This window comes from Plodia interpunctella, chromosome 25 (assembly GCF_027563975.2).
Source record: "Plodia interpunctella isolate USDA-ARS_2022_Savannah chromosome 25, ilPloInte3.2, whole genome shotgun sequence".
NCBI lineage: Eukaryota > Metazoa > Arthropoda > Insecta > Lepidoptera > Pyralidae > Plodia > Plodia interpunctella.
Genome location: NC_071318.1, coordinates 279,423 through 301,842, shown reverse-complemented (window position 1 = coordinate 301,842; position 22,420 = coordinate 279,423). Strand labels below are relative to the sequence as shown.

General features: G+C 36.1%; 1 protein-coding gene across 4 annotated transcripts in view; it reads left to right on the top strand.

Annotated features, from left to right (window-relative positions):
* The window catches only part of LOC128680954 (inaD-like protein), a 94,877-nt gene that overhangs the window by 47,642 nt on the left and 24,815 nt on the right, over positions 1-22,420 (top strand). For all 4 annotated transcript variants that reach the window (XM_053764472.2, XM_053764471.2, XM_064436821.1 and 1 more), the window contains 6 exons: positions 1,034-1,175; positions 2,166-2,276; positions 2,761-2,886; positions 3,365-3,481; positions 3,972-4,136; positions 4,565-4,655. In XM_053764472.2, the coding sequence (XP_053620447.1) occupies positions 1,034-1,175; positions 2,166-2,276; positions 2,761-2,886; positions 3,365-3,481; positions 3,972-4,136; positions 4,565-4,655 (752 nt within the window). The remainder of the gene's footprint in view (positions 1-1,033; positions 1,176-2,165; positions 2,277-2,760; positions 2,887-3,364; positions 3,482-3,971; positions 4,137-4,564; positions 4,656-22,420) is intronic.

Sequence of the window (22,420 nt, the reverse complement as noted above, 5' to 3'; positions counted from 1 at the left end):
ATTTAAAATTGAAAATTATGGTACATTACATATGTACTGAACAAGTACGGAGTAGGTCACAAGGTAGCTTGGAAAATTCACGCGAGCAGAATCCCGGATAAAATCTAGTAACACATAAATATAATATCACATTATCAAAATAAAACTTGAACAGTAAAACGCGGGGCACCTCCCACGTCAGCAAATGATGGATTGTGATGTCAGGTGATCGATCACTGCGTCGCTATATGTAGGTAGGTGTAATGTCGCTGATTACATCGAGATGTTTTGATGGTTTTTAAAACATTTCAGCCGTTTTTATTGAAATTCTTTTAAGAACCTAAAGTTAAATCATTTATTTACCAAAAGTTAAGTCACGTCAAAATTTGTAATTGTATAATAAGGTACAGATTTTTTTTCTAATAAAGAATACATAAAGTACATGGTCTATAGCTATCTCGTTTAAAAAAATTGATAAAGTGTGGCAAGTAGCTCTCAGTGTTTAATGATGTGGGCATTAGGCATAGAACTAAGACCAAATTCATATTTCTAAGTACTAATATTATAAATGTTGAAGTCTGTCTGCCACGCTTTCTAGACCTCTTTGGGCCAATTTTGGTGAAATTTGAAATAAAAATAGCCCATGACCTAGAGTCACAGAACATAGCTACAGTAAGGAATACTCCTTATTGTGAACAAACACACACACACACACACGCACAAACATACACATATAGAAAAACAAAAGAAAGGTAAATATACAATATTTACATAATTTATCAAAATCAAAATCAAAATCAAATCATTTATTCAGAAATTAGGCCTTCACAGGCACTTTTTCACGTCATAATCTAAATTAAATGATGTTTACCAAAGCTACAAATTACTAGCATTTCGTAACGACCACTGCTGAGAAGAAATGCCGAAAGAAACTCATTCAAACAGTGTTGGTCCCTATTATGCCAGAAGTGCTTACCATTTATTGTTTATTGTGGGCCATCATGTTTTTAGCCCGTAATAAACTCTTATCTAATACTCCGTTTTCTCCCTACAGCTTCATCCCTCCAGCCATGACGGTAACGGTGTCCGACCGCCGCACCGAGACGTTGGTGGCCCAGCGCTGGGGTCCTCCCAGACGAGTCACCCTCAGGCGGGCATCTGGGGCCCCGCTGGGGGTCAGCATCGTTGGTGGAAAGGTCAGTACATTCATTATCTCACTCTTATCTTCATAAGTTCCCGTGATGAAGTGACTAAGTTAATAAGCACTATTGTAATTATTTTAAACCAAATTGTAACACTGGTTTGGCGAATCGTACTAATATTATAATTGCGAAAGTTTGTGAGGATGTGTGTATGTATGTATGATTGCTACTCTTTCACGCAAAATCTACTGGACCGATTGTTTCGAAATTTTGTATACCGGTAGAATACAATCTGGAATAACACATATTTATCTCGAAATTCCTACGGTAGAATAATAATATATGAAAAAAATAAGCATTTTAGGATTCGTAGCAAAGTACAGGGTTAAAGTTAGCGTTAAAAATATACATTAAAGCGAGCAACAGTTAGTGATAAAATTAAATGTTTTGACTAAATCTATAGAAACATACGCAAGTTATTATGTTCCAAAGTCCGGTGAAGGGATGGGACCTTGGAAGGTCCGTATAACATGTGACACTGTTACGCTAATGACTGCAGTTAATACTAAAACTACGCCTATTAGAATGTCCGATCTAGTTGAACTTGCCTTGGGCATTGGGTATGTGCAAAGTAATTTTGTGTGCAGCTCCTTAGGTAATATAGTGTATATTCTGTCAGTCTTTATATTTTACTAGCGGCCTGTCCCGTCTTCGCTCGGATAAAAATATAATAAATTATAAACATAAACCTCCTTCCTCAGGATTTACACTATCCATTAAAAAACCGCATCAAAATCCGTTGCGTAGTTTTAAAGATCTAAGCATATTTAGGGACAAACAGCGGGAAGCAACTTTTTTTTATATACCTATGTAATGATCTACACGACATTACGAGTACTACGAATGAATGAACATTGCGTAGTTTATATGAGAGCTTTTATCCACCGCAACAAAAAACCAGCAATGTATTCCGAATTCGCCAAAGTTCGGCAAACTGTTCGGCGATAATATACAGCCGGCATAACAATGCAAATTTTGTTTTAGGTTGACATCATAACTGGTGAAGACGGGGAAGGCGAGGAGAAGGCGATATTCGGGATCTTCATTAAGAATGTGGTCCCGGGCAGTCCTGCGGGGAACAGTGGAGAACTACAGGTAACTGAGCAGGGCTTAATGCCAGCTCCACAATGTCTCCGGACTCGGACAGATACCGACGCGAATGGGCAAAGATGCGTAGTATGAGTGCTTTTATTTACCCTTATTTATCAAACAAATCTATCCTAGTAAATTTAAATATATCATTAGAATAATATCGAATAATTACTGAAATAAGAAAGTAATAGATTCCAGCGTACTTTAGTGGAGGGCCGCGAACACACGAGTTCTGAATCGTAACTTCTTTCGAGTGATAAATAGTGCTTTATATTACCTGCCTAGGACGATAATAAAACAATAAAATACAATTTCTAAAGTGCAATTTTAACTAAGTCCATCGTATATTTAAATTCGCAGAATTACATTATTTTAAAAGTAAAATCAATATTTCTGCCAGTCTGCTTTGTAAATGCTTATTTCGAAAAAAGAATATTCGTAGCTGTCATTAATATTCTCTCCGTTAATCACTCACATAACTTCCCAGACGGGCGACAGAATCCTGGAGGTGGACGGCTCATGTGTCAGGAACGCCCAGCATGACAGAGCGGTGCAGCTGATCAAGTCTGCAGGCGATGTGGTCACCTTGACTGTGCAGAGTCTGCTGGCTTGGGTAAGAAACTTTTAGTATGTGTAATCTTGCAAGTAAATATAGACCCACTTCTCAGGGTCCTATTGCTCTGAAACTTGGATAACATCTTTAGTTTTGAAACAGATTATACAATACTTCAAATAGTTATGATGAAATGCAGTATTGTGATCTGGTAATCCAGGATCGAACCCCGACGAATTCATAGCATCGATGGCAATGTAATATTTTGATGAACAAGTAGAAAATGTAACAGAATAACTTATATCAAACATGAGATATCAAGTTATGAACTTGAGATATCAAGTTACGAATGCGCCAAACAAGGTCGTTATTATCTTAGTATGCGTCTTTGTTAAATCTTCAAGCTTTAGCTATTTCAGTAACCGATCTTTTTGAAATTTTGTAGGAAACTCGCGCGGGCGAAGCCGCGGGCAAAAGCTAGTAACCAATAAATTAAATACCATATTATGTATTAAATGTTTTCTATCAATTTGTTCAGAACACAGACTCATCAGACATGGAGGCTGCGTCTCCCGTGACGTCACCCGCACACTCGGTACATTCCAGGAAATCCCCAGCTCCACCCATGCCGAAAACCCCTCAGCATGAGATCAAGGTAGATTCTTATTTTTCACACACACACACACACACACACACACACACACACACACACACACACACACACAGTCCCAAATTTAACCTAAATATAAGAAAAGTGCGGTGAAGTTTATTGTGCTGCTTCCTCTTCATCTGCGCTTTGGAAGTCGATAGTAGACTTAGTTTTAAGTAAATTTTTGACGTCTATAAGTGATGTAAGCATATCATTCCAAGTTGAATAAATGTTCTTCTTCTTCTTTGCGTGTCGATGGCAAGTCAACGCTCTATTGGGTGCTACCAAAATATATTCTTGCCAGAACCGAGCCACTTCGACGGCTTCATAGGAAGCTGCCATCAAGTCAGTCAAAATGTTGAATTTAAATAACAGACAATGTAGGTACAGATAATGTGATGTCGGTGGCGTTGTGTTAGTTTCCACAAATGTCGGGTCAACACGCTAAGAAGAAGAATTTGAATGAAGACTATTTGGATTTTATTCTTCTCAACAGATAACAGTGACAGAGGTAGAAAAGGAGTCAGAATCGCAACCAGAGGAGCCCACGGAACCACCGCCGGAGGAGCCCAAGCCAGTCTACTCTGATGATTCTGATGACAGCGATGAAGAGGACGAGAGGGATCTCGGCGGGAGGGTATATTCTGATAAGGGAGTTGAGGTAAACATACCTTACCTATGTAATACCTTATGGTGAAAGAATTTTATTTTCTCAAAGAAATTACATTTCATTAAAATTATTTTCAATTATTCAGATTTCAGTGCGCTAGATAGTAAAACGAATTCGTATTCCTCATAGCTTAGGGTCGTAGTCATTACGTGGAATGAAACACATACAACGACTTTCTTGGCACTATTGTGCTTTGCCGTTTCCTTCTTTATTTTGCACACAAGTTTTGATAATCAACCAGAGTGCTGGATTCCTCACGATGTTTTCCTTCAATGGAAGCTAGTGCTTCATGAATCAGATTTAGGTATATAAAAAACTTAGATTAGGATTTAAATGAGTTGGACGGTGTTAACCACTGGACCACCGTTGACTTCTGTGGCCACCAACGCTTCGAAATAAAATTCGATTGTTTGTTTCAGATCGACCGTGCATCGGCGGGCGCAGTGAAACGCAGCAAGGAGGAAAAAGAGGCGGATCCAGAGGAGGAGGACGAATTCGGCTACACGACCAGTGAGTGGAAAGATACATTATTCGCCATGTTCAACTTCTCTTTCTACATCATTCACGTGTATTTGTATTCTTGTATCATTGGGCATAACTGATAATTTCCTCAGGGTTATAGAGTACGAGTTTTAAATTTTCTACTTGCTGTGCTCACTACACAGTGGTTTAACTCGCGTAATTATCAAAAAAATAATTCCATTTCTATGCACAGTAGCGACCTCTGCTTTATAAAGCGCCGTTGACTGAGTGTTTGACCAAATCTTCGAGATAAAAAATACCTTAAGTGTAAATCCAAGACATCAGCTACCTGAATACCAAATTTCATAAAAATTTGGCCTTGCCGTTTGGGCGCGAAGAAGTAACAAACATATTCACAAACAATTCCTTTATAATATTAGAAGGATTATTGCGATTAGTAATTCTTAGACTTATTTCGTTTTCCTTTCGGAAAAGGACGGAACTGTTTCCCCGCTCTTCTGCCTCTGCCCCGCGTATCTATATATTTTTGTTAGAGAATTTGGTATAGAGCGTCGGCGTTCTCTTTCTAAATAAAAGTTTTGGTTATAACCATTGTGACCTCGGTGGCGCAGTGGTAAAGTTCTTGCCACTGAACCGAGAGGTCCCGGGTTCGATCCCTGGTCGGGTCATGATGGAAAATAATCTTTTTCTGATTGACCCGGGTCTTGGATGTTTATCTATTTATGTATTTGTTATAAAATATAGTATCGTTGTGTTAGTATCCCATAACACAAGTCTCGAACTTACTTTGGGGCTAGCTCAATCTGTGTGATTTGTCCTAATATATTTATTTATTTATTTATTTATTTATTTATTTATTTATTTATTGTAGGTACATACGAGTATTAGCGTTTTGTTTAAAGACTTGTTTTCACTTTGTAGGCCCTATTACCCATTTTACTAAGGGCAGGTACCTAAGACTCAGAAAAAATAAACTACTCGCGATTCGTGAATGGCTAATCACCACATAATTAACATAACGAAAAACTACGTTTTGCTATATAAGGTAACCAATTTTATAAGTTTAAATTAATTTACAAAAAATACGACAGCAGTCCATCATTCAGATTAGTTTCATTTAACGAATTTTCATACAAACATACAAGTTGTACAAGTTTATATATTTTTTTTTTGTGACCACCGTTTAAAACATTTTATACATCACTCGACACCACCAATCACCTCAATCATATGCTCCGTTTTGTCGTGAAAAAAAAACAAACACATTTTACCATTACCCACTAATATTATTAGTATTTATGAATTTATCAATCCTGATGTCATAATATCATAAATACGCCAATAGTGTTGTGCCAAAGCTGAAATAATGATGCGCAGGCGGCAGCACATCAATTTACACAAATTCATTGCAATTTAATCTCTATAACGTCGGTATAGAGTCCATATTATGTAACTTGTCTTGTGGTTGACTGTAGGAGTATAAAAATTATCGAATATTAATGACTTCCTCTTGTGGTTTGATCTCGAAATTTAATCTTACGTAGCTTTCAAAATATGTACCGTGTGTTTTTATCGATGTGATAATTATGTGATATTTGATAGCAAAATGATGAGGTGTGTGGTTCCCGCCTTAAGCCCTCTGGCATGAGGGTATGATTTGTATATAAAATTTGACTTAAAAAAGTGCCTTTTTAGACAAGGTGAAAAAGTGCCTAAATGAAATGCTTTGATTTTAGAATTACACTACTCCATCTCAGGCGGGTGTAGTGAGAGAAGAGAGAAGGCTATGCACCAGCAGACTTGTACCTAAACAAAATGCATTATGCAGAAAGAAGCCTCTAAATTTTTTCTTCACTGGAAATTTGTGATCGACTACGAAATAGCTCTCGCTAAGATCAGATGCCCGAATATCAGAAGTTGTAAGACGTAGGTACAACAGATTATTTATCCAACAAATAAAACCGAAGTTTTTTGACACAGATATCAAAATAATTTAAGGCAAATAGAAGTGCGAAATGTTTTGATTAAATGAAGATTTTTATCGCTCTGGTAATAATTAAAGCATTATTTATAGTATGCATACCTATTGCTAATTATATTTTAGTTTGCCATGTGAATGGCGATGAGATGTTTCATCTCATCCTGCTAGATTGATTATTGTAGATGAGAAAACGAAAGGGATTCTTATTATTTTATTTACCTATTCAGTCCCCATTAGTGGGGTCGTTTAAATGGCTGATGATGTTGATGATAATTAATTTTTTGGTGTGAAATAACCAATACGATTCGATGGAGCTTCAGGTCATGTAAGGTGGCTACAAACTAACTCATCTAAGTCACTTCTATTTCGCTGCTCTTATTGCAAATTCTGTTCGCAATAAGTTGTAGCAATCTTCGGCGCAGATGTCATGTTATTTCGTGTTGATATTAAACGCGGGTTGCAGTTTCATTTGTTTTTACCAGATTGTTCGGATTGTTAGTGGACTGTGTTTTGTGGTTCTGGCTTAGGTTCGTCGCTGAGGAGAATTAAAATTGCAGGCTTGATACGGACGATGCTTTTATTTGGGCACACACAGGAAGAAGAAGAAAGGCTACATTACAATGTTGCTAGTAGCAAATATTAAACTTAATGTTGCTAGTCGCAACACACATAGCCGAGAGAAAGTATATTGTTGTTTTGTTATTGACAACTATGCGCGAAGCATCTAAATTACATGACATCTCTGCTACAACAATACCTTGTCTATTTATTGACTAAGAAGCAGATTGCCTAACTGTCAAAGCCTTAAAATAATAATTGCCTATTGCAGTGAGCACGTTTCCTCACGATGTTTTCCTTAACCGGAAGCAAATGGTCTATGAAAACTGCTGTACATCAGTCAGATTGGTATATAAACTTTATGGCACGAGTAGGATTCGAACTTGAAACCTTTCGATAACAGGCGGCAGTCGACTTCTTCTACGTCCTTTGTCCAAAGTCACTATTAAATCAATACTATACATCTGTTCATCATTATTTGTGTCAATGTTTACGAGGGCGGCACGACCTTCTAATGCTTCTAGGGTATACTCATATTTAGGGGTTGATTGATAACATGTATGATATCATTTTTTAGGAACATAACCATTCACTCTGCCATTTATGATAAGGTTTTATTGTTTTTAATGCAAAATATGGAACTTTTTAGGTTTAAACTTTGAGTTTTATGGTTAGATGTAAAAAAATATATACCTACTTATTTATTTTTGAAAATTCTGTTTCGGTATTCGCTGACTGACAGACAACGCACAGCCGAAACTACTGGGCGTAGAAAGCTGAAATTTGGTGTGTAGGTTTCTATTACAGTGCTAGGGAGCACTAAGAAGGGATTGCCTGAAATTCCCACGGGAAACGAATTTTTACTGACATACGAAGTTGTGTGCAAAAGCTGGTCTGTTTATAAAACTATAAATAAAAGGAATTCTACCTCTCATCTGAGCGTTATCCCTGTTGGTCCGTCAGCCTTAGAGCGTCGGAGCCCAGGGTCCATGTCCTGCCCTGTGGCATCACCATTAGCACGCATATCATTCTTGACTACATCAAGTCGGGTACTTCTTGTGTCTTGGTTAGAAATAACATTTAGATTGAGTAGATGTGGAATAAAAAGTATATTTATCCATTTTATATTAATTCTTGTCGTATTAATACTTCGTTGCATTGGAAATCAAAATCATTATTGCATTTTTCTTGTTGGTTTGGTTATAATGTATCTTTTCACCATTTTTTTAATATATAAAATTTTAATTGTTTTTCGTCTTTTTATTGGCTCCTCAAAGATTGACTTGTATCATAGATTCATAGAGCAACAAAAAATTAATGAAAACTGTCTATTTAAACCACGTTTTCTTCAAGATGTCGACGTTCCCGATATAAAATGTAGAAAAAAAAATTATGTTAATTTAGCCTACATAAGTAGTAATATATTTTCGTAATTCTACATTTATTTTTGTTTTTATTTATTCGTCAAGAAAATAAAATGAAAAAGAGTATAAAAAAAATACTAATGTTACCGGAAATAAATTACATCCAAGTTAAATTAACATTGTTTCAAAGTTATACGGCGCAAATAAAACCCCGACATCATACAGACTACGTTACACTTGTTCTATCATCTGTGGCCGGCAACCGGCCTCTTTGAGAATGCTAGTGTTGTCTCTTAGCTATCAAAGCTTTAGCCTCTTAGACTAATAGGATACTAGAAACACATGTTGAAGCGTTTATAATTGAAGGTGGGATAAATTAACTTCAAATTCCCTAGATGGAAAGAAGTAAATTCTATTCCTTTTACCTTTAAAAGGGGCTTTCTGCCACATACGACCGAACTGTGATACGATACGACCTTTCACCTTTTTAACCATGTAAGTACTATAAGTACTTTATTATACCATTTTAAAAAATATATGCTAGAAACAATAATGGTACCTAAGTCTATCTGGCATAGGGACCAACATGTCAACACGTTGACGTCAGATAGGCACCAGTTGTAAAGTTACAGTGTTTAAAATATTATTTAATAAGTTATTTCTACACTGACCACGGGATTCGCGGCTTCACAACCCCGAACGCAACCGGGAACATTCAGAGATGAGATAGCATAAAATAATCACAATACGAAAACATGGCGTGTGTCTATAGTGTTATATACTTGGATGTTCTGTAATCTGGACACATGAACACCTGTGTATTGTTTACGTATGACCTCGCCAGAAATAGATCTTACACTCATTCAAATAGAATACACAACCTCTGCACCATTTATTGCAACCGAGGCGTGTACGTTTGATTTTAATAAGACCAATCCAAATTGCAATTTTATAGGTTAGAATAGTTACTAGTTAGGTACGACATCCACGGGGGCTATGGAGTAGTCGTATTCTAGGGCGGGACCACCACAACTCTTCACGCTATTCACAAGGTCGTTATACAAGTATACTCTGTTGTAAGGATTTCCTATTTCGATGGCTATACATGATTATAACGTGGCTTATGTAAAATGGAACGTTTCTGAGATGAGCCCTTGTGCCGTTCAGTAGGACGCCGCCGTTCCGAATCACGCACACAGCGCGCATTCAACATATTTTATTATGCTGTAAAGCAAACGAGATGTAAACACTGCCGTTATTTTGGTTGGTGATATACAGACTTTGGGAACGAAAAGCAGATTTTATATGATACAGTAATTTCTCTGAAAGTTACATACTACTGACTATAACTTGAGAGGTTGAATGCGTATAATGATTTTGATTGTTGAAATAAATTAATTCATTGCTGTCATGAGAATTAAGCAGGGAATTCTTATTGCTTCCAAGCTGGTCTGTTAGTTATAAAAAATATAGAATGTCAGCTGCTTCTCCTTCATTGCAAAAGTCAAAATGGCTGTCATCTAACTGGATATGAATCTCCAGTATGCCAATTATTTCCAATTATTATTGATGAATCCCAATAGTCTCGCCATCTGTCCAGACGAGGCTTACAACTGTCGGCTCCGTCTATCCCGTAAGGGGTATGTGTATCTGAATTTTGTAGTTACTAAACATGCATATTTGTAAATAAGCAGAAATACCGCATTAGGTTAATTTATATCATTGTGATCTCACATGGCTGCCATAAGCAGAGCGAAACATGTTTAGGTTCTATTTCTAACTTTATATTTGCTGGCTTCATTATCATCGACTTGAAGACCTCGGTGGCGCAGTGGTAAAGTGCTTGCCTCTGAACCGAGAGGTCCCGGGTTCGATCCCCGGTCGGGTCATGATGGAAAATGATCTTTTCCTGATTGGCCCGGGTCTTGGATGTTTATCTATTGTATTTGTTATAAAATATAGTATCGTTGAGTTAGTATCCCATAACACAAGTCTCGAACTTACTTTGGGACTAGCTCAATCTGTGTGCTTTGTCCTAATATATTTATTTATTTATTATCATCATCATATTAACACAAAATTTAAGAACTGTAACATACTATACTTACTTATACATATTTTATATACATATTTTCAGTACCTACATTATATGACCTGGCGATATGGAAGAGCTGGGTCTGCTGGCACAGATATTCATGTGCTTAAAAGTAGGCTCCAACATCAAACTTTGCACAGATCTGTAACTACTGGTTAAATTTTTTATAGTTATTATTTTTTATTACCCCTATACCACTTTAAGTTGGCAATCTCCTCCACTTCTCTCTGTGTGATGACTAAACATAAAATATTCCTATACTACCTAATATGTTGGCGGTTCTGTATGCCTGTGTGTCGCCAATCTTAGTATGAGCAAATTTCTTGATACACCGTGAGTGGGCTGCATTGACGGTAACAATTTGTGCCGTTTCTGCATACTATATGTGTATGAAAGAGATAATATATTGATATGAATTTACTTACAAATTTCATATATTTATTTCCACAAGTTAGTTACACATTACTACAACAGTTTACAACAATTTGTTAAGAGTCCCGGAGACTCAAACTTCGCAGGAGCCTAGGTGCCTATGTCATAGGCCAACATTTATTTACTTACTAGTTTTGTATGACATATAGGCCAGGAAATTGCATGGAAATGTTTTACTTCATATTCAAAGTTAAAGCTAGTGTCATTCTGAATTTCGACCGTTAATATTCCCCACGCTCTCTATTTAGACAAGTATTTTTGTTAGACACATTAAAAAACCCCCGACTTTCAATATTCATTTCGCTACAACGTTTGAACGGCTGAACCGATTTTGATCAAACATATCTAAACACCACCGCATAAAAATTAGCTATCAAATAATAAAAAAAACGCATCCAAATCAGTTCACCCGTCGATGGTCTACGGTGCCACGTACTACATACAGACAAACAGGTTAAACTTATAACACCCCTCTTTTTGCGTCGGGGGTTAAAAATCAATATATTCACACAGATTTCTCGAACACTCTAGTTTTTCGATGTATGTATGTATGTATTCGGGTGGAATCTTGCAACTCAATTTTGAAGCAGATATATCTTCAACCGATTGAGCTGAAATTTTTGAAACACGTTGGTTTAGATTGGAGGACAATGCATTATTACGATAAGCATGACCTGATGTTGCACCCAGGAACGGCTCCCGACGCCGGAACTCCTTAATGGTTTACTGAATGCAATGAGATCTTTCTAAAAATAATAAATAATAATGAAAACAAGGATAAAGAGAATAAATAAATATTTGTGTCAAAAATTTCAATTTGTATAAAACTTATAATTAACTTTGTACAATAATCATATCAATTTACTTAGCTTGAATCTTTATGTTGTGGTAATAGAAGCGAATTTGCAATGAATTTTCTAAGGTTGATGTGATGTTGAGTGTAGCGGTGTAGATAAATACTACCATATTGATTGAAGACTTTCTTTCGCGTCATGAGTAATGGATCGGCCATCCCAAGTCTCTTTTCATTGATTTATCCCTTATGAAGTGAATGGTCTCGTGTTAAAGTATGATTTTAGGTTGTATAACATACCAAAACTTGAAAACTTCATAAATAAATAAACATATAAGTATAGCATTTAAAATGTAACATTTTAATCACACAAAACGACGACGTCTGATGTCCAACGGAGTACTTTTTATTCCGAAATTCCCACGGGAGCGAAGCCCCGGGACACAGGTAGTTAATTATATGTAGAAGAATATCATTTAAAATATGAATGCAAAATTATTTAGTTTGTAGCATTCTGAAAAATTACTACTTAATGATTATAAAACTTAACGCGAAAATGTGTGTGTAAAGGCTTGTGGGAGGGAATTTCGGGATAAAAAGTACCGTACCGTGCGTATGTCCGTCAACAAGGCAAAAGTTGTATGAAATTTCTACGTACGTATGTATGTAAAACAAACTCAATTTAAACTGTAATTATCTTCGCGATTATTTTATGTCTAAGAATATGAATTTACGGAAATATAAAGCGTCTATTCAAGAAAAGTATTCACACATCATGATTACCTTAATAATTCTGTCGCTCTCAGAACGACCATATTTGAAAAGACACTCGGAAAACTTGACTAATAAACCTATTCACTCACAATTTGTACTTTACATATATAACATTAAAATCCAATTTCAAATGGAATAAAGTTTGAATTTTCAAGAAAAGATGGCAAAAGTATGTTTGCGTTAAGTTTCGTTCATAACGAGCTCGAATTGTCGGCTGTCGGCGAGTTTTCTCGATTATTTTTCCATATTTGAAATAAATGCTTGAAAATTATTATTTTCAAGCAGTTATCGACCTATTACGAAATGCATTAAAGATTCATTTCCCTTGTTGTTATGTTTTCTTATTCAGATATTTGTGATTCAAATTGTATTTTGTTATTTTTCGATAAGGTCTACATTACATTAGCAAAATTAAAGAAGTTATGTGTATTTATAGGGAGAGTGAAATATATTAGCCACGTGCGATTCAGTAGCGCTTCGAGATGGCGGGCGCGCGGTCGTGAGGGAAATCCTTATTTTCCTCTGCGATTTTTCCGAATTCAAACTTGGAATTTTTATTTTTTTTTATTGATTGATGTGCAGTGACTTGGGAAACGTAATGGAAAATCTTGTGCTCATTTCAAATAAGTGAAAACGTAAAAATAATTTATAAAGAGATTATAATAATTGATGAAGAGTTTAATAAATATGTAATAAATATTTTTATAGAAAATCACTAAACAAAAGTAATAATTAAGTTCGCTTATGTGGTTGAGTTATAAACATAATTCACATATAAACTTTCGCATTTAATACGTATTAGTATAATTGGTGACAAGATATTTAAACTAAATAAAATCTCAATACTTTCTTACTAGTTCTCTCTCGGTTTTCCCGTCGTCTGCCAGCGTCAGAAACACAGAAGAAGAGAATCCCTACTCCTGTGGTCCAGGGTCCTCTTTCATATTTTTTTTTACAAACAGGCGATTATAAAAAATGAAAAATTTCAGCCGAATCTTATTTTTATGTTGACCCTTGGCTATGCGGGTCACTGACCTGGATGTAACCGGCGATACTCTAGAATGAAAAAGAGTTACCTATATCTAGAACTAAAGGAGCTATCTTCTTGTAGATAGCACTCTTCCCTTCATTACATTCTGGAAGGAATTCAAAAAAAGATCATCAAATATTCAAATATCGAAACACAACCGGGTCAGGACCGTTTGTGCAGATATCATTTCGTCACATTTGCATACGATCACCATACGGGAAAGGAGACGTTTTGGTTTTGGCTCGTAGTTTTCATAACTTAGGGGAAATATATGTCTTACTTATTTAAATTTAACTTTGAACTTAACTTTAGTGTTTCTGCACCCTAGGTTCGGAAACGATCGACGAATTCTGTTATTATTATATCTATACAATAACCCGCTACAAAAATTCAAATGCAAATAATTCTGAAATTACACATTTACAGGCGCTTTATGACGTCAAATATACATATATTTTTAATAAAAACACAAAAGCCAAATATTTTTTAAAATTAAAATTACTAATCTAAAAAAGATTTACCTTTTGTGCAAAAGTATGCCGATATCGTGTTTCTTTTTTGTGGCAAATCCAAAACAGCGGGACAGAGCTGTCCCGCTATGGACAGTAAATTCTGGAGTCAAAAATCCGAACGGGACGGGAGGAAGGCCTGTGCCTCAGCAGGGGCAAATGTTTTATCTATCTATCTATCAGTGGGGACATTTAAATGGCTGATGATGAAAGAGTTTGTCTCTAATATAGTTTATTGACAAAACTTAAAGCACCTTGACGTATTTACTGCATTTTAATGTCTTTTTTACAGCGACATTGGAAATATAATACGCTGAGAAAACTTTTTATTTCATAATATATTGTGAGATGGAACGAATAGTGGGTTTTTACTAATATGTTTGCTATGATGTTGGTCTGGGAGTAAAAAAAAAAACACAAATTTTGCCGCTACTTCTGTCCCGCAAGTGATAACGACGTGACAAAATATCTTTATCACAATATTAGACAGAATTTTGTCAAGCGTTCGAACTACATAAAATCAATGAGCGTCCAGTGGCGAATAAAATGGATGAGCTCAAGCGACAATTGGCCTCAATCGAACCCAGCCCGGACGTGAGATGGGCTGTGGACATCGTTAAGTGGCTGTCAGAGGACATTTTGATCTACACAAGCGTATTTACCAGTATCACATAATATTCCATTGCATGATGCAGGGTTAATGGTATCAAACGCAAAACCTCCTGAAGACTACTTGGGAACATCAAAACAAGCAATCTTTATTCTACGACTTTTCGTGATTGATAGTTTTTTTTTAATATAAAGAAAATACAATCTAATTTGCGATTCTATACACATCTTAATTCTATGTAATAGCCAAGCAATACGAGAAAGTACAGTTGCGCTATGTAGCGGAATCGAACATAGAGTTAACATTTTATAGAAACGACATTAAAATTAGAAAAAAGGAAATGTTTGTATCATATTACGTTTAGACAAAAGTCGTAGAACAAAAGATGTACCTTTGGAAGGTTATGCGTTAGATACCAGTAACCCGATATTACATAATACCTAGTTACCTACAGTTTTGACTAAATCGAAAACGGTGGCCACTAAATTCCTTTTAGTCTACTGTGACCACATTGTATTATAGAAAATTATACCTAATACTTTCTCCTAAAAATCGGTAGTGTGGCATGATTTGTATAAATTTTAGGTGTGCGGGGAGCAATCGCCTTATACAGTTTATTTGAAATGTGTCACATGAATGTTGCTATGTTAATGTTTATCATCATCATCATCGTCGTCGTCGTCGTCGTCGTCGTCGTCGTCGTCGTCATAATCATCATCATCATCAGCAACTCTCCGTGACCCACTGCTGGGCACAGGCCTCCTTCCGTCTCCGCCAACCATCTCTGTCCTGGGCCATCCCCATCCAGTTGTTGCCTGCAATTTCCATCGAATCGTAGATAGTCGTGCCGGATGTCCTACGCTCCGTTTTCCAGTTCTGGGGCACCACTCAGTTACAGCTTCACTCCACCTTCTATCATTTCTTCTAGCCAGCTGCCCAGCCCAATTCCATGGCTCCATGTTTATATTTTAGTGGTAGACTATTAACTTTAATTATGCATGACAACAGACATAATAGCTCACAATAAAAATATAATGACGAGGGTGTTTCCTTACAGCGCCCATAAACTAATTGTTATCCAATAACGCTGACGTTACAGTCATAATACATTATTAAAACTATACAGGCTGGTTTCTTATACATTGGCATTCTTTTATATACATGTTCAGTCAATGGTACTGCACAACTTTTCGTATGGAAGCAACCTTGAAATCGAGAAAAAAAATCACCATACATACACAGTTTTCATCGACCACCACTTGCTTCCGGTAAAGGAAAATATCGTGAGGAAACCTGCACACTGGTTGACAGTTTAGTTCACTAGTGCGACTATTTGTCACTATTTAAGTGCCGGTAGGCAGTTGTAAGTCATGTCAGATGGCTTTAGGCGACTTGAATAAAATCTGACACCAGTGGTTAGCAATATAATACACAATAAGAAAGAAAGAACACAATGGCATAGCCTTTAAAAATATAATTTCTTCCCTATAATAATAATACAATACAAAAATTCTTTATTGCACTTATACCCAATATTGGAAAGTTATCTTACCGAATAATTTATCAACAAGTAACCTTGAGACGAACGAAACATCAAATATATTTACTGGTGTATTTACCGTGTGTTTTGTCCATTAAGTAGGTGTATGCTATAAATATTTTAAAATATTTTTTAGCTGATATACTTACGATAATAATAATTAGGTATTACAACTTTTTAATTTTCTAAGCTTTTGCCCAGTAGTGGACCATGTTATAGCTATTTAAAAAAAAAAGGTTAAAACAGGTCTTTTAGACCCCGAAATAATACTAAATTCTTGTGAGACCGAGTGAAAATTCCCTCCGGTATTCTGTTTACAGCGCGCGGCCTTGGAGCAAATATAACGAGCTCAATCTACGGTTATAAGCAGGTGAATTCAGGGTGTCTATTTGTGAAATACGTGAGTCACTGAAACCCAGTGAAGCTTATTGTTATGTCGAGTGAAAATCACTCGTTACTTCCGCAAGTCGTTACTCGCAAATCAATTCAAAAACCTAATTATTGGTTCTGGTCTTCATCGTCATCTCAAAAGTACATAATTTAAAACGAGCAATTTTTGCAAATATGTATGGAAATTCTCGTTCTTTCCACATTATAATTCTCTCCAATCTTTGCGTATTCCTGGTTGCATTCAAGGCTGTGTGCTTTGTTTTTTAATATTTGGCTGTGATTTACGTAACCGTCGCCTACCTGACGTTAACCTTCCTTGAAAATGCTGTTGTTGCCTATCAATCGCCAAGGCCATGTTTCCCATAGGGTATGGAGGGTAGTTCATAAAAATCGACGTTCGTTGCATCGACAAATTCTATCGACAGTGCACTGTAATGAAAGCGCGCCATATCAAATAGAATGGTCCAATTCTAGGCGGAACACATATCATTTCCATATGACAACTGAACGTATGCAATAATAACGAGGTAAACCCACATTCATATCCAATTTACCACTACAACATGACGCAAATAGACTACGCGACGTTTGAATAATTTTATTATAATTTCCTCACTCGGCGTATACTTGTATAATTAGGTACATCTGTTCAAAACTGAAAGTGTATTGTGTTTCAATTTCAATTGAGTTTAGAATATCATATGAAAGGGAAAGTTGTGTTGACATCTCATTAAAATGTTGAATATACATTTGTAAAATCCAAAACACTCTTGGCACACATTTTAGCTTTTTATTAACAAAATCAATATGTACTCGCATGTTGCCAGTAATAAATAAGACATACTTTTCATTTAAATCTTCTTCTTCATAGTCGTATTCCTCATGGCTGTGGGTCTTGGTTGTTACGTGGAATGAAATACACACAACAACTTTCTTAGCATTATTAATGGAGTGGTTAGCCAGTGCCTTCTCCATTTCACACACAAGTTAATAAGAATCAACCAGTGCAGGTTTCCACACGATGTTTTCCTTCACCGGAAGCAAGTGGTGTACGATAAAAACTACTATACATGAGTCAGATTGATATACGAACTCATGTGGCACGAGTAGGATTCGAACCTGGGACCTTTCGATTCACAGGCGGGCGTCTTAACCATTACACCACCACCGCTTCGCTTTTATTTTATTTTCATTTAAATTCATTTTCCACAAAATCAGTTTCCGCTGGCGGGACGCCGACATCTTAACTTTTAAATTTTTTTGCTCGTGACTGCCAAATGCGAAGGAATCAATAAACTGACAGCCGCTAGCCGTCAATGTAAAAGAATATAAATATAATATGTCAATGGTATGAAAATAAACAAGCTAGATAACAATTGTAAGAACATCAAGCTATATAATGTTTGACTCGTCTGTTTCTCTCTCCCTTTCATCCGTTTTTCTCAGCTATTAATAGTATTATTAGTAGTATTAATAGTATTAATATAGCTATTAATAGTAGGAAAGCGGACCCTGGGCTCCGACGCTTAAGCATCGGAGCCCAGGGTCCGCTTTCCGACTTTTTCGTCTCCACTTCGCACGGTCGTCGGCATCCAGTTGTCAGACCAATGTCGCGCATATCATCCTTGACGACATCAAGCCAGCACTTCTCGGGTTTGCCACTTCTGCCAGGGCCGGACGGGAGCGGCATAGACAGATTGTTCCCTACGTAACTTGCAGTTGTGTCTTCTCTGCCTATCTGTGTCATATGTCTGCAAAAACAGCGCGAGTCATACAATCCCATTGTGGCGTGTGTATCGGTCCTAGAATAACACCACTCCATATTCTACCGTGGATGTCGTACGAAGCGACTAAGGATCACATAGACCAGGCAGTTGAGGCAACAGTAACGCGCAAAAAACCTAACCTTAAAATTTTGAAATGTCATTTCGATTGTGATTTTAAAAACAAACCTTTTATATTCAGGTTTAAATACCAATCTTGAAATGAAATCGTCACGTAAATGGAAATACCAATGTACGTACCCAGAGTGACATTAATTCATTCAGAACGTGACACCCAATTGAGTTCGGCGGCTACTTTGTGACAAATTTCATGAATTTTTCTTATTATCGTGTTTAGTTTGTTTCACCTGAATAATAATGGGAAGCCCTTCTGAAATGCTAGGGAGCAACATAATTATTTAGCTACTCCATATTTTATTATTTACTAGCAACCCGTACCGGCTTCGCTCGGGTAAAACCATTATAAACCTTAGTAATCTTCAAAGAAGACTCGTCTCGAATCTATCTATCTATAAAAAGTTTGCATAAAAATCCGTTCCGTGGTTTTAAGATCTGTATGATACAGACAGAGGCGACAGACGGGACTATTTTTATAATAATATATGTAAGGATATTTTTTGTTTTTTTTTTTATTATTGATATAGATTTACAAAAATATATTGTTCGACTAATCACTTGTTAATCAAGGAGGTATATAATTTGAAATATGTCGCATTGTACAAGACGTAACTTACGCTCCGGGTTTTCCGTAAAATGATGCCATATCGATAATGCAAAAAAAATACATAATACAAGTAATTGTATTATATACTATATGCCACATGAGTTTGTATATCAATCTGATTTACACTCAGTAGTTTTCATTGTCTTGCTTCCTGTGAAGGAAAACATCGTGAGGAAACCTGCACACTGGTTGACATTACAGTTTTAGGTTCACTAATGTGCATACTAGGTGTCGTTAAGTGATCGTAAAAGTCATGTCAGATGACTTTAGGCGACTTGAATAAAATCTGACACCAGTGTTAATTCAAACGAGTGCATTTTGCATTAACACTGGTTTATTCAAATTATACCCGTTATATGCAATTACACATTCGAAAATAAACTTGCGTTTTAAAGCACAAAGAAGCTCTAGATTTTGCCACCCATCCCACGCCCGACCATAGTAGTATTTGCTTAACTACCACTATCGAACAGAATATTTATCACATTGTAACTCGTTCAACATCGGAGCACAGTGCGCAATTGTTTCGACTTAGCCAGTTTAAAAATAAAGTAATTTCTTACACGTTTGAAAATAATACTTTGTTTGGATTCCAGGAATAATTGAGCTGTGTGAAGCTTAAAATATTTAGTTACGCGGTTGTTATTAAGGCGCAAACCTCACGTTTTTATCGAATTCATTTAATTCGTAGCTAAAAATAAAAAAAGAAATTCTAACAGATTATGCGAAAATTCATACAGCAACACATAACACAATATGGCCTAAATCGAAAACGGTGGCCATTAAAATCCGTTTAGTCGACTGTGACTACATTGTAATATAGAAAACTATAAGATATTTTATTAGTACTCCTTCTCTGGTGTACCCGATTAATCTCATACTGAAATACATTGCAAGTTGAAAGCGGAAGCTGTACCTAAATGTTTAAAATATGTTGACGATATACGAGTATGTTCAATTCAAAGTCACTTCCTCACAAAATTTTGCTTTCATAATAAATATGAAGTATACAAGAAACTTCGGTATATCAATAACGTGATTGATCAATACAAATATTGTACAATATTTGCATGTTTCCAATAAGCCCGAACAGAAATAGCCACGATCGTGTGCCAATTGTAATGTTGTTGTGTTTAGACGTGGCAAATGCAATGTTTTGATCGTCCAATCGTTTTGAGATATCAGTTTCTTGAATGAAATATTGTACAGATGCTTTTGTCAACAAAATGTCGAATTTCTCAGTGTTTTTTTTTTTAAAATAACATTTTCATAGTTTATTAGGTGACCTGTCCCACTGCTGGACAAAGATAAAAACATTTTTATGGTTACGCAAATGCCTAGTAACAGAAACCTTATCTCTATTTCCAGTTGGTGTTTAAAAAGGAAAAATTGTAATGTCCTTGGCCAAAATCTTTGGTCAGCAATAAATAAAACTATATAGTGGTAATTAAATGAATAATAACTTTTTCAAATTAACAACGAATTTAACAAAAATCACATACAAGCAATCGGCGGTAATATTTGTATCTGTCATTGTGTGAAAATATTTAAATCAAGAATAAAACAATGTCTTTCTTTTTTATCGGTGGCCAGTAAAACATAAATCCTGGACAGTCCTGAAGAGAAAATATTTTAAAATATGCCGAGTTTTTGATTGGTTTGGTGACATTCGATATAAGATAATCGAGATAATATTAAACAATTTTGTTTCGATTTCGTTTGAAACAAGTAGCACCCTTGTGTGTACTCATTTTGATCGTGTGATCTATAAATCTATAAGTTTCATAAATAATTACGTCCACACAGAAGTTTGATACAACTTAGAAGTAACATGCTTAATTTTATTTAGTGCATAGGTGATTTATCCTAACAATGCCGCATCGTAATGCGGCATCCATCGTGACACAAGTCTATAAATTTAAATATCTAATTGCTTCTAAAAACGACTGAAATTACCGTCAAAGATATAAAACACTGCAGAACGTGCCAATTCACTAAACTATTTACGACGTGCGGACAGACGTCTCTAACATTAAAATTTATGCGTTCATAATTTGGTTCGATGCGTTCTAGCTTAGTGAGTGTAAGTCGTGTGTGTATCAAGATATAAACATGGATTTGGAACTGAATTTTCAGCATTCAAGTATATTTCTATCCATATCGTCATAGATTTTTAATAATAATACTTTATTTACGCACAGAACTATAGTTTTACACATACATTTGAGTAGAGTTTAGAATTTTAATTTTGGTTCGACTGTGGTTCGCTTTGTGTGTACAAAGCGATGCTTGTAAAGCAGCAAAGATTTTTAATTACAGGGTCTTGTAATTAATAAACTACATTTATTTATTTTAGACATTTTTCCATTCATAAAAGGCACACAATTTATAATTTGGGTTATAAATAATGCAATAAAAAGGAGTACAAAAAAATAAAATAAGCCTGCTCTAGGTCTCATTTTATTTGTTTATTCTTTTTCTTTTATTTATTAATTCAGCGCCATCTAGCGACATACTGAGTTTGTTGTGCCGTACAACAATTAGGAGTGACAAAATTGATAAAAATGACTGCTTAATCACCATAGTCGGGCGTTGACCAAAACAAAAGTGAAGTGTGTGTGTGACAAAGTGACAAAAGTGGACTGCGTAAGTGAGGGGCCGGCCGGGGCGCCCGGGGCCATGTGGCTATGGAGACCATATCCGAGGACGCGGAGGCCGAGCTTGAGCTAGGTATGTGTATTGAACCCCCCCCTGCTCCACTGCTGGGCCACAACTGCCGGGGTAACGCCAGTGCTGTGTTACAAATAACCCAGCCGGGTGCATGCCTTGACTTTGCTTATATTTATTTCATTTACGTTAACCCACTGCTGGGGTAAAATGAGCGTAAGAGGCTACATCAAGAAAGAAGGCTCACAAACAACGGCGCTTCTATCGCTGACAACAATAACGCCAATCTAGACTAGGTACTCTAGCCAGATTATATTTATTTAACAGCAATTTACGATTGATCCACTTTGTTTTGGAACTTCTTTCGTGATGCGGTCTCTTTCTTTTCAGCCTTTCAGCCGCAGCAACGGATCCAACCAGGTGGTGAACATTATATTGATCTATTTGGGTATTTTCAATACATTTTTAAAAATCCCGCCACATACAGCCAACGATCTATCATTTTATTGAAGTTCAAATATGTCACTTCACTTTTTAATTC